We start from the raw sequence: 14,015 nt of genomic DNA, 5'->3' as shown, positions 1-14,015 counted from the left end.
CATGGCGATAAACACTCACTGTACATCCTGTTGTCATGGGAATTTAGTCCTGGATGATTACAGCTAAACTGTGCATATTGGAGACATGTAAAATACTGTCTTATTCCTCTTTTTGCATGTTGTAATTTTGCTTTTTTAAGATTTCATTTGAGTGTTTATGTCATGGGTGTCAAATTCAGTTCAGGTTCCACTTTCAACCCATCTTCATCTTAAATATATATATATATATATATATATATATATATAAATATATATATATATATATATAATATATATATATATATATATATATATATATATATATATATATATGTATGTATGTATGTATATTTAGCTGGGCGACACGGTGGTGCAGTGGTTAGCACTCGTGCCTCACAGCAAGAAGGTCCTGGGTTCGATTCCAACACCAGTCGACGGGGGGTGGGACCTTTCTGTGTGGAGTCTTCATGTTCTCCCCGTGTCTGCGTGGGTTCTCTCCGGGTACTCCGGCTTCCTCCCACCATCCAAAGACATGCACTAATAGGCTAATTGGTTAATCTAAATTGCCCATAGGTGTGAATGTGAGAGTGATTGTTTGTCTCTATATGTTCAGCCCTGCGATGAACTGGCGACTTGTCCAGGGTGTACCCCGCCTTCGCCCCTATGTAGCTGGGATAGGCTCCAAGCGACCCCCGTGACCCTAGTGAGGACAAAGCGGGTTCAGATAATGAATGAATGAATGTATATTTAGCTGACCATCCTGTTGGCCAGTAAGCTAAAAATGTGAATAACACGAACAACCACGGACAACCTGGTGTTTATTAAGAAAAATATGTGTAATTTTAACACTATTGTGCTTCATCTTCTCATTTACACATGTATATTATAACTTACAGATCAGAGTGGATCTACAAAGACACAAAACATTTAATAACAGGCAGAATACTGTTAAAATTTTAGATTTTGGAATTTGTGGTTGACATTCTTTATAGGTTATTATGCTTTACCAATGGTCCAGATTAGAACCCTCTGTGGGTCGTATGTTTGACACCCCTGCTCTTCGCTGAGTTGTATTTCCATGTGTTTCCTTCAGGCTATGACATGTCGACGTTCATCAGACGCTACAGCCGCTATCTGAACGAGAAGGCCTTCGCTTACAGACAGATGTCCTTCGACTTCGGCCGAGTCAAGAAAGGGTACTGTTTCCAATGTCCCTCCCTATTTAACCCTCTGGTATCCAGCTGAACATGTGATGCACACTTTACACTTCATGTTATCAAAGGTCTTATTATTATTACTCCACCCCCCAAAGGGGAGACAAGGGGTATTGTTTTTGGTTCGATTGGTTTGTTTGTTTGTTAACACTTTAGCAGCAAAACTATTGGTTGAATTCATACCAAATTGAGTTTATAGATTCCCACTGACCCAGATTAGATGTGGTTACATTTAGGGAAAAGTGGGTCAAAGTTCACATTTTTTGTGAATTTTTAAAATCTTTTATCTTCTCCCATTTACTTATAATGGGCCGAATTTCAAATGTCTATAAAAACCTCAACTTTGTTTCAACACAGAGAACCAACAGATGTTCAAAATCTTGTATTCCTTCAGCTATCCCAGTTTTAAACTCTGACAGCAGTCATTTTAGTCATTTAATGTGAGATTTTTTTAGGTTATGTTATGGATTATTTATTGTTGATTATTTAATGCATTTATTCATAGTTGCTTCCAATGATCTTGTATTTGTAGACTGATTTATTTATGTTTGTCACATTGCTTTTTGGGTGTAGGCTGATGTCTGTGGTAAGCTGCAAATGAATTAGCCCGTATGGGATAAATAAAGTTTTCTGAATCTGAATCTGAATCTGAACATACAGTTGTGGGAAAAAATGATTAGACCACCCCTTGTTTTTTTCAATGTCTTGTTCATTTTAATGCCTGGTACAAGTAAAGGTCCATTTGTTTGGACAAATATAATGATAACAACAAAAATAGGTCATAGTAGTTTAATTTCAGAGCTGATATCTATCCATTTAACATGTCTTCTTGATAAAAACCAAAATCACTTCAGTTCTTCCATCAGTATCTATGTCATTGTACTGACAAAGACAGTGCTCGTAGACATTCCATGTTTTCTTTTCTGTCTGTTTTAGTCACATGACACACACAGGAGTTAGGACTGGATTGCATAATCATTGTTTTTGGTGACTTTTGATGGTCTAATAATTTTTTCCGTGACTGTACATAGAGACATCAGCACACGTATAGACATGATGACATCAGATGGCCAAATATACAGGGTGGGGAAGCAAAATTTACAATATTTTGAGGCAGGGATTGAAAGACAGTGTATGACCAATTAGTTTATTGAAAGTCATGAGAATTTATTTGCCACAAGAAAATGGACATAATAGAAAATGTTTTTATTCTATGTGTCCTCCTTCTTTCTCAATAACTGCCTTCACACGCTTCCTGAAACTTGCGCAAGTGTTCCTCAAATATTCGGGTGACAACTTCTCCCATTCTTCTTTAATAGTATCTTCCAGACTTTCTCGTAATAGTTTTGCTCATAGTCATTCTCTTCTTTCCATTATAAACAGTCTTTATGGACACTCCAACTATTTTTGAAATCTCCTTTGGTGTGACGAGTGCATTCAGCAAATCACACACTCTTTGACGTTTGCTTTCCTGATTACTCATATGGGCAAAAGTTTCTGAAAAGGTATGGATAATAGTGTTAGGTATGACTATGACATCAATATATGTTTGGTTTCAAAACAATTGACGTAGTGCCTGCTGAGAAAAAACAACTAAACGTTCATTGTAAATTTTGCTTCCCCACCCTGTACTAAAGATGCCAAAATGAGCTACAATATGTGCAAGGGGTGGGGTTTGTTGTGCCTGGAACCACTTGTTCACAATTTGTTTCAGAACAGAATTTAAAAGTTGTTCATTTTTGCATGATTTTTAAAATTCTGACACAGACACTAAAATCAGCACGTTGTAAACAATGTTAAATTTCTACACTAACACCCTTCTACCAAATAAGTAAAAAGTGCACAGTGACACATTAGCGGTGCATTGAGGCTAATGAATTAGAATCATTAGCCTCATATTTTTGGTCACATTTTTGACCAAACTGTGATATCTGCATAAAATGAAGCAGCAGTGTTAGGAGAGTAAAGTTCTGCAGGTATCGTAAGTATACAATAAGGCTGACGAACTGACACATTTGACCTAACAAAAAATAATAATGCATATTAACCAATGTTGCTGTTAATCATTGACATATGCCAGACTGCAAAAAGTAAAAAAAAATAATTAATCCAATTTTTATGTAGTGTATTTGAAAAAAAAATACATTTTATGTGTTTTTTTGCATTAGAAAATATGGTTTGTATAGAATAGAATAGAATAGAATAGAACAGAACAGAATAGAATAGATAGAATAGATAGAATAGAATAAATCTTTATTGTCACTGTTACAGAAACAATGAAAATCTGTTTAGCAGAAGACACAAAAAGTGCAAAACGAGTGTATAAAACTATCACACAAAGTACTGAAAACCTTTGGAAACATACAAAAACTACTAAAATATTCAAAACTCTAACTCTGTATCTCATATAAGAAATATGTACAACATATTTAGGGAAAAAATTGTATTTAAAGAGTTAAAAAATACAACAGTTATTGACTATTTGGTGTTTTTGTTTAAGCTCAAGTTGAAGAATGACAAAAAAATGTAAAAAACTGACTGAAAATAATTTCCTCATTACTCTGACGCTATGCGATTTTACCCTTTGTGTGATTAGGACGGACCTCTGGGCGGGACACTGCAGCATTAATCATCTAAGTAAAGTTATCGATTTCTGTGTTTTTATGTATAAAGTCTGTGAGTTTGATCCGGACCGGAGCAGAGTCCAGTATACTGTAGGTTTTTTTTTTCGTCCTCTGCACATACCAGAATATCAGTGGATCCCTAGAGGTCCGGTGCATGCGTGGGACAGACTCCACCACCTCCAGCCCGGCATCAGGCCGAGTGCGTGGTGTCAGCGCCGGTACTGAGCGCTCCCATGAATACAGAGTAGGTTATTACTCATGCTCAGGGAGTGGACGACTCTGTTTAACTGCAGACACAAGGTCTGAGCGGCTGCACGAGCTGACAACGAAACACCAAAGCACACTTCAGAATAGACTTCAGACACACGGGTGGTACTGGGAGTGTGACGGGTACGAGTCCAGGTGTTCAGAGTGTTGATGGACATTATATAGATCTGACAGGTTCGGTTTCAGCTGCTGGGTTCATTCCAGCTGCTACGGAACCAAAAAAAAAAAAAAAAAAAAAAGTAAAGTAATAAATCATGTGCTTTATTTTTTGGCAATGTCCACTGCCACAGTACTGTAGCACAAAATATGGGTTTGTCTATTACCACAGAGCCAATCAAATGTTAGCATTTGTACTAGAGCCAATCAGGGATACTGTTCCATGAACTCATTCAACTCTTGTTTTTTTTGTTTTTTTCACTCATTCTAACTCTCTAATTCTATTCTACACTTGGCTTTTCTGCCTCTGTCCATAATAATATACATTATATAGACTAAATGTCCTCTAAAATTAATGTTTATTTGCAACATAGTATAGCAAACTATTACATGATCAAAAACAAATTAATTTTAGCAAAAAAAAAAAAAAAAAGTCTCCATTTTGAATGTCTTGGGTCGCCAGAAATTTGTGATGTTAAAATGGGGTCATGGGGCAAAAAAGGTTGGGAACCACTGCCATAATAGATAGATAGATAGATAGATAGATAGATAGATAGATAGATAGATAGATAGATAGATAGATAGATAGATAGATAGATAGATAGATAGATAGATAGATAGATAGATAGATAGATAGATAGATAGATAGATAGATAGATAGATAGATATTAAATTAAATTAAATGTTTAAAAAAGTTTAAAAGGTGGCCCTTGACAACTCAGTGGAGATAAAAAGGTGTGGTCATGACTAAAACTTAGTGATTTAAAACCATTCAACTTAAACTTTTTCATACTTTTGACTATGTCTGCAAATTAGAAGAATACACTTAACATTTTATAGTAATGTAATAAAACTTAAATCATTTAAGTATATTGCAATTAAAGCATTTTAGTAAATACAACGTCCAGGCTTACAATACTAATAATAATAATAATAATAATAATAATAATAATAATAATAATAATAATAATAATAATAATACATAGGTTTTATATAGTGCTTTTGTAAGTACTCAAAGAGGCTTCCAGTGTGAGAACGGCTGCTCTAACAGGTGTTCAGAGTCTGACAGTGGAATTCTTTGTCTTTTTCCTTTTCCCATTTCAGGTCTGAGGGGGCGATGAGGACCATGTCGGTAGAGAAGCTGTTGAAAGGAATGCCCACCCTGCAGAGCCAGATCGACGCGCTGTTGGATTTTGAAGTGAGTGACACTCGCTAATAAGCAACAGTGTGACTTTGGGAGGTTGGTGAATTAGCTGAAGGATAAACAGCGTTGAAAAAGCTGCCATCTGGGTTTAACTAAGATTAGAACAACAGGCGAGTTAAAATGAGCCTTCTGCGTCACCTCTCTGCAGTCAAAAATCTTTTCTTTAACCCTGAACATCCACCACCGACCGAAACTATCTAAACCGTTTAATACATGTTCATCCGCTAAATCTATCAATACATGTCAATATTTCAGGTAAAATACAGTTCTTCATCTTTTCATGGTCATCAGATATGAGGCTCCGTAGTTACCGTGGAAACACCGTCATCTTCTACAACACTGATTAACCCATGGAGTTGGATCAATGACAGTGGATGGGTATATATTAAGTAAATAAAATGAACAGATAAAAATTGTACAAAATGATAAAATATGTGAAACAGTAAGCAAAAAAATGTCTTAAATGAAGCAAAAAAGAATAACTGAAGCAACAAAATCAGTTAAAGTGATCAATAAAATGAACAAAATTAATGCTAAATCAACAAAATAGTGAACTGAAATTATGAAAACATGAACAAAATAAGCCAGAAAGTGAACTAAATTTGAGAAAAAGTAATGAAATAGGCAACAAAATTAACAAAAACAAAGAAAATAATGCATAGAATGAATAAAAAAGAACAAAATGACTAAAAAAATGAACAAAATAAGAATGTTACACTTTATGTGGTTTATGTTCAGTTAATGATATATTAATTGTTATTTATTTATTAAGTGGGGACTGCGGATGAAAATTAGCACTGACACGAACTCCGGCATATTTACATGTTCATACTGAAATGGAATATATAAATATGTTCATTAATGTGCACTGTCCCTTCTAAATAAAGATATATAAATATATATTTTGCTTAAAAGAGTCACTTTTTCTTCAGTGTTTACTCCTTGGCTGAGCGGTATTGTAATGGTTTTGTCATCCATCTGTCTGTCCGTCTGTCCGTCTGTCCATTCAACGACATAATCGCATTATCTGTAGAATGCACTGACATACTGTATCTGCACCACATTTATACTGTGGATGCATGTTGTCATGGAGCAGAGGCCTTTTAAAAATAGATGACCTTGACCTACTTTTTCAAAGTCAAATGTCCTTGTGCAGTTATAATATCTGAGTACTTTCAAATATAAATCTGTATGTAATACATTTTACACAAACACAATTTAATGTAAATTATGGGGCAGTAACTTTAATAGAATCTTACACTATATTTGGCCAAGTGGGATTAAAAGTAGCACGTTATGTTCTTTTTTCTGATCAAGGGAGTAGGTTTGAATTTGATATTGGTGGGGACACAAAAGTGCTCCAAAGCAGCACTCCTGAAAGTTGATGTTTTTTTGCATTTGCAATCATAATTTCACGTCATGTAGAGCTGCAAACAACAAACAAGCAAACAATCATAGTCAGAAAAAAAATTCTGTAATTGACATGTTTATAATGTATATCTGAATATCTAAAGACAATACAAGAATTTAATGCATTCTGCAATTTTATTCTCATGACTAACATATCCATCATTATTTAACCTCAACTGTGAATTTACAGCCTCTCCTCCTGTACCTCCTCCTTCTTCTCCTCCTCTACCTCCTCCCTCCTCTCTACTGTCTGTCACCTGACATAAATATGTTGATGCATAACATATAAACAGATTATGAATACAATGATCATAGAGTTTGATGGTACAGTTACTGCCTGAGTAAAAAAGGCTTTTACTTTCAATTATTATTATAATTTATTCCCCAAAAATATGGATAAAATCACATGAACATCTAGAATCTGAGGTTTTATTGTATTTTCCCCACAAAATTTTCTTTATTTGTGTTTTTTAAACAGTTGTCTTCCATACAAATATGTGAAAATAAGTAAAAATAACTTTAAAAAAGTGCATCTGTTTGGACCCTTTGGCAGGCTGGTTTTGGACCCCGGGCTGCGTGTTTGACACTTGTGGCTTAAGGTGATGTTTGTGTGTGTTTTTTTTTTCTTTCTGCAGGTGCATCCACAGGAGCTGAACAACGGCGTGATAAACGCCTGCTTCCTCCTTCTCTTCAAAGATCTGATTAAGTTATACGCCTGCTACAACGACGGGATCATCAACCTGCTGGGTGAGGACGCTCTTTAACACAGGATCAGTGAGGCAGGAAGTGGAATGTTTCTGTACTTTATGGAGACAAAGATTAACATTTCCACACCTCCGTCCTCCAGAGAAATTCTTCCAAATGAAGCGGAGTCAGTGTAAAGACGGGCTGGAGATCTACAAGAGATTCCTGACACGGATGACCCGAGTATCCGAGTTCTTCAAAATAGCCGAGGTAGAGCTTTTTAACCCTTTTAAGACCAGTGTGTCTCCGGCGCCACATCATCATTCAAATGACTGTAACTCCTGAACCGTTTGTGCTATTGACAGAATTCAAAGTGCATCTGAAAGCTGAGATTATGTTCTTTCTATTGGTCTATAACACATTAGGGTAGAGGCCTGAATTAGCTGAGGGGGAGGGGCAGAGAGCAGCAGAGTGCAATTTTAAGCATTTTGTTACATGTAATAATGATAATTAATTTCCATATAATGAAAGTTAAGTTCTTCTTGATAAAAGGTTACAAAAGAATTGGCAAAAAAAGACATTTTCTGACACTTTTAATGCAAAAACAACATAAATAAATCTATTATAATGGTAGTCCTTATAGGGTTGAAGTTACACTTATTTGCTCTAGTTTTATTTTTTCTACCAGTTGTTTTTTAGATGTTTTTATCCTAATTATCCTAGTATTTTGTACCCGTTTTTATTGGTTGATTGATTGATATCTTTATTTCGATCATGTAAATGACAATTTGAAAACAGAAATGCAAATAAATGATAATGAAGAGAATGAGAACAAAACAAAATGGTAACTTAAAACTGCAACGTCTTAAACCTCAAAATGTACACGAGTGAAAAGGAGTAGGAGGAAGTAGAAATGTGTCTGTTTTTGGGCATGTCAATGGAACTATTGTGCTGTTCTTCTGTCTAAGTCTGTTATGACTGTTGATATTTGTATTATGTATGTTTTGCTTGTTCACATATATGTTAAATTTCATTGCATGTTCAGAATAAATCTAATCTAATCTAATTTTACCCCTGTCAGTTTCAGTAGGTTTTTGTTCTTATTTTTACTATTTTACCATTTACATATAGGGCTGTGTAATGGCAAGAATCTGGCGATACGATCCAAATCACAATACTAGGATCACGATACAATGTATCACGATATATCATGATACTGTTAAAACGGAATTTTTTTGTTTGATTCTTCTTTTTTTTTAATGATTATTTCCTTGAAGAATTGAATTACAGCAGAAATATCCACAAATACTAAACACTTTTTTATTTGATCAGAACAGGATCTAATGCTATATCCCAAAATGTTCCTATGTTCAAACTTAAATTCTGTTTTACAGACATTCCAGTTTAAGATCCTGTTCAAATGTTCATATTCTATTAGTTCAGAACTAACATCAGAACATTATTTTTGTGCAATCCCAACAAAGGAACTAACATTATTAATAAAAGAGTGTTAAATAAAAATAAGTAAAAGATAAACAAAAAAGAAAAACACCCACAATATCTGCATTTGAATAAATACCTAAAAATATCGATACAGTATTATGAAATGAGATATCGCGATATATTGCAGAACTGATATTTTCCATCACCCCCATTTACTTCTATGTTTGTATATCACTTTTAGAAGCTTTCGTCTGTGCATGTCGGTAAATGTTGTGTCTTTTCTGTTACAGCAAGTGGGAATTGACAAAAATGACATACCTGAACTGACTCAGGTAAGACCCAGATCTTCCTCCTTTATCTTTTATCTTTTATATTTCACTGTTTCTTTACTGATCCGTGGTGTTTACTGGATAAATACTAACAGGGCATGTCACCTTTTGTAAACCTGTGCATGTATTATGGGTCTTTTTTTAAAATCCTGCTTCCTTTTGGTAATTATCAAACATGTGAAGGTGCCGTCAGCGGTCCTTTGTGTTGTAAAAGGACGCCACTGTCCGACATGTGCACTTCCGTTTTCCATGCCATCAATGAGCGTGGGTTCTTTGGTGAATGACGGCCCCACTCCCACTCCCTCCCCCTTTCTCTTCTTCGCTCTTCATTTCCAGAGATGCAGATTGATCATTCAGGCTGAGAGTGTGAGTAGTGAGCGGTGCACAGAGCTAGAGCTTAGGGAAAAGATCCACATTTGACGACTGTAGACGTGCACTGAATTGAAGCACATTTTGCGCACACACAGCAGACGGAGCTGAGGCGCTCTGATCAAACTGGAATGATGTGACTGGAAGAGCCGTTTGGATATGCTGTGAGCGATCTGCTGAGCCATGCTGCTGACCAGGCCCCTGTTTCTGCTGCTGACACTAAACTAACACTATGTGGACAAAAGTAATGGGACACGTTGAATTCAGCTGTTTCTTTTCTAACAGGGGTCTGGGATACAAAACAATACTGATGTCATAATATGGTTTCATATTATGGGATGAATATCATTGCATTGGTTAGTTTGGTTTAAATTAAATTAGGGTTTCTCAACAGGGGTGGTATCACCCCCTAAGGGCTGTTTGGACAACATCAGGGGTGTGTTTTTTTCTATATCAGAACAAACTTTCTTCATTTGAACATGAAATAAGATAAAACTATGTATTTTGGGCGTGATTAGAAATACCAGTGCTCTCATTTTCCTACTGACACACCCCCACCCCTTCCCCCGGTCTACCGCATTGAGGTCCATCGCGTTACTGATCTATTTCCTATCTGTTTGTTTTGATTCTGTTTTGGGATGTGACATTTACTCCTTTGGGTGGTGCTTGTGTGTGTGTGTGTGTGTGTGGGGGGGGGGGGGGGGGGGTCAGGAGGCTCATAATGAGGTTAACAACCACTGGTTTCAATTGTTATCTTTGCTTTCATGAGAAGATTTTTACTTAATTTCTCTCAATATATATATATGTATATATTTTTATCCATTACTATGATTTTAAATGTTCAATCTCTATATTTTAAGATATTTGTCCCTCTCTGACTAAATAATAATTTTCTATCACAAATAACCATCTACTTTCTTCACATCTCACTGAGGAAGAAAAATCTCCCATTAAACTTTAAGGAAATATTGATGGTTTTGTCTCAAATCCTCATGAACAGGACATCTTACAGCTGTAGCCATGATGTGTCCCAATACTTCTGTCCATATCGTGAACACATAAATATTAATATTTCCTTGTAGAACATTTAAAAATCATAATCATGGACAAAAGAAAACAAAGCAAAAAAACAAAATCAATCCCTCAAAACCATCTCTGAGGCATTTTGGAAGTATAGATGATAATTTAACCCAAATTAACCAATGCAATGAGATTTATCCCAAGATAAAACAAGAAAAGCACTTGGAGAGTGCAGACCTCCGCCAAGACAGATCTGTCGTGTCCCCCCCCGATCACCACCAGAATTTTATAATTTCTTCCTTGTGCCAGTATCAACATTTCCTGAAAATTTCATGAAAATCCGTCTATAACTTTTTGAGTTATCTTGCTAACAAACAAACATGCACGCAAACACACAAAGCAAAGTGATCAAAATACCTCCTGGCAGAGGTAACTATATTCTGACATAGCATTGGTTAGTTTGGTTTAAATTGTTATTTTTTAACAAATGAATGATTTTTTTAATCTCAAATCAATCAAATATTTTTGAAATTTAGAGGTAGTCATAGTCATAGGAAGTCATAGTCATGGATAAAAACAAAAACAAAAACAATGTTGAGAGAAATGAAGTCAAAACCATGACTGAGGCATTTTGGAAGCAAAGATAATTTAAACCAAACTAACAAATGTAATGATATTTATCCCATAATGTAAAACTATATTCTGACATTAGTCATTATTGTTTTGTATCCCAGACCCCTGTTAGAAAAGAAACACCTGAATCCAACGTGTCCACATACTTTTGTCCATATAGTGTCAGGTTAGTTGAAAAGGTGCAGCAGAATGTTTCCCTGCGACTGGGCTGCAGAGTTTCCATGACGGCTAAGACATCGCTGTAAACGGTATCTGTGGCTTTTGTAGCAGTGAATCCCAGGATCAGAAAGCAGGATGCTGGTCTTGTTGTTTGTGGAAACTCTAAAGTGAAATGGATGAGCTGCATGAACGGCATGATGAACGGGCGTCTGTGCTTAAACCAGTGGTTTCCAACCTTTTTAGGCTTGTGACCCCATTTTAACATCACATTCAAAACGAAGACCTTTTTCTTGCTAAAATTAATTTGTTTTTGATCATGTAATAGTTTGCTATAGGGTCAAAACACAGTAACGTCCTGTCAGAGAGCAAACTTTTATTGATTGCCATTCCAACATTTATTTCAGTATAAAGTAGCTCCTTGTTTTGGATAATCCCTTATGGTCCAACTAAAGCAAAAATGAACTTAAAAGTAAAAATGTAGGTCATTTAGCAACACTAATCTGTCAAATTGTCTCTAAAATGTCCCATCAGAGAGATTTCCAATACCATGTCTTGACCGTATACTATGCTGCAAATAAACGTTAATTTTAGACGACATTTAGTCTATATAATGTATATTATTATGGACAGAGGCAGTAAAGCCAGGTGTAGATTACTGCACAAAGGGAGAATTTGATTTTCCTTGGTCAGGATATATACAGTCAGTCCAGCTGTGATTTACAAGGCTGACAATTAATACTGAACAAACAAGAACTCAAACTATGAATTATGAAAGAGCTGCAGCATCTGAAACTGACCACAATGAACATTTGACAGATAAACAGAACCACAGTGCTGCAGTTTCACACTCACAGTTTGTCATGTCTTTTATGGATTGGGATTGTCTCTGTCAACTCACCAGATGTTTTTTATTAGTAAGTTTTTATTCAGGCGACCCCGTTTGAATTCCAGGCGACCCCATGTGGGGTCCTGACCCCAAGGTTAAAAAACACTTGATTAATCCTGTCAATAAATTAAATAATTCAGGTAAAATGCAGTTTGTTGGGTTTTCATCAGAATCAAATATGACTCATTTGGACGTTCAGAGGCTCCGTAGTGACTCAAACAGTAACACTGATTCAACAGTAAAAACATGTCGAGTTTGACAAATGAAAGTGGACGTAGACAATGACTTTAGGTTCAGTTAATGATATATTTTGTTTGTGTTCATATTTTTTGTAAAAGGATAGTTTGTGGATGTAAATATTTTCATGTAATTTTGCTTTTTTTACACTAAAACAAACACAACATTTGGAGGGGTCATTATTTATGAGTTATTATTAAAATTCCACTTATTTTTCTTAAAATACTTCATGTTGTTCATATTTTTTCAGGTTATTCATATTTTTTTGGTAAAAGGATAGTTTGTAATTATTTTCATGTCATTTTACTTTTTTATTCTAAAACAAAGTGAAAAAATTTGGAATCGTCATTATTTATAGGCTATTAAAATTCCAGTCATTTTTCTTCATGTTCATATTTTTTCAGGTTATTGTTTTGTTTTGTTTTTTGTAAAAGGATAGTTTGTAAATGTAAATAATTTCATGTAATTTTGCTTTTTTTACACTAAAACAAAGAAAAATTTTGAGTTGTCATTAATTATAGGTTATTATGATATTGAGACTGAATTGTTCTGAATGTGGAACCTGAACTAAAATGATTGTTAATATGTTCAGTGTAATTTTTGCATTTCGTAAATCATCCCTTGGGCCAGATTAGACTATTCAGTGTGCCGGTTTTGGTCTACGGGCCGTATGTTTGACACCCTTGGACTAAAAGCTGCACCCTAATCTGGTCTATAATTTATTAGGAGCCAGTTCAGAGTCTAAAACAGCGTCCTGGGTCTGAATCCCTGCGTCCTTCTACTAAAAATACTGAAAAATATCTTAAAACAATGAATAGATCAAATGTGATTAATGCGTCCAGGAGGATTGGGTCTGTGATTGGTCAAAGTGGAGGGTTTATCTGAGTCTCATCCCCTCCAGGAGGATTTACGAACAGCTGATAAGACACAGTAATATCACCGTGTCACCGTGTTCATAGTGTGTCGTTATGTCATCAGCCGCTGTCAATCATGTCCCATTCATCTGAGGATGTGCCTGGAGGCCAGACGTTGAGCTCTAACACATGTGAGCATTTCAGAAACACAGTTATGACGCAGGATGTCCATAAAGTCTGTTTACAATATAACAAATGTATTACAAAAGCAAATGAGTAGACGAATCTGTGGAAATTATTAGATATTGATGTTTTTTGCCTCATTTAACCCATAAAGGTCCAGTGCTGTTTTTGTGGAAATGATTTTTTCCTCTATTTTTTAAATTTCTGAAGCAATTTATCACCATTTATTCTTAATATTATGCTCAGTATTTTACGTTCTTAAGTGAGAATCATGTATTTCCCTATATTTAATTCACTGAACATGTAGATGTTCATAAACGTTCAAATTAACCCATTAAACCCAAACATTCACCATCGACCAAAA

At 35.4% G+C, this 14,015-nt stretch overlaps 1 protein-coding gene across 8 annotated transcripts in view; it reads left to right on the top strand.

The window, feature by feature from the left end:
* The window catches only part of snap91a (synaptosome associated protein 91a), a 114,815-nt gene that overhangs the window by 56,389 nt on the left and 44,411 nt on the right, over nucleotides 1-14,015 (top strand). For 7 of the 8 annotated variants that reach the window (XM_030157099.1, XM_030157102.1, XM_030157107.1 and 4 more), the window contains exons 4-8: nucleotides 1,073-1,175; nucleotides 5,345-5,438; nucleotides 7,490-7,601; nucleotides 7,702-7,808; nucleotides 9,272-9,313. In XM_030157099.1, coding sequence (XP_030012959.1) covers nucleotides 1,073-1,175; nucleotides 5,345-5,438; nucleotides 7,490-7,601; nucleotides 7,702-7,808; nucleotides 9,272-9,313 — 458 coding nt within the window. The remainder of the gene's footprint in view (nucleotides 1-1,072; nucleotides 1,176-5,344; nucleotides 5,439-7,489; nucleotides 7,602-7,701; nucleotides 7,809-9,271; nucleotides 9,314-14,015) is intronic. The other variant, XM_030157100.1, reaches the window with a different exon arrangement.

This window comes from Sphaeramia orbicularis, chromosome 16 (assembly GCF_902148855.1).
Source record: "Sphaeramia orbicularis chromosome 16, fSphaOr1.1, whole genome shotgun sequence".
Lineage (NCBI taxonomy): Eukaryota > Metazoa > Chordata > Actinopteri > Kurtiformes > Apogonidae > Sphaeramia > Sphaeramia orbicularis.
Note: the sequence above shows the minus strand (reverse complement) of the source record. Positions and strands in the feature narration are given on the sequence as shown.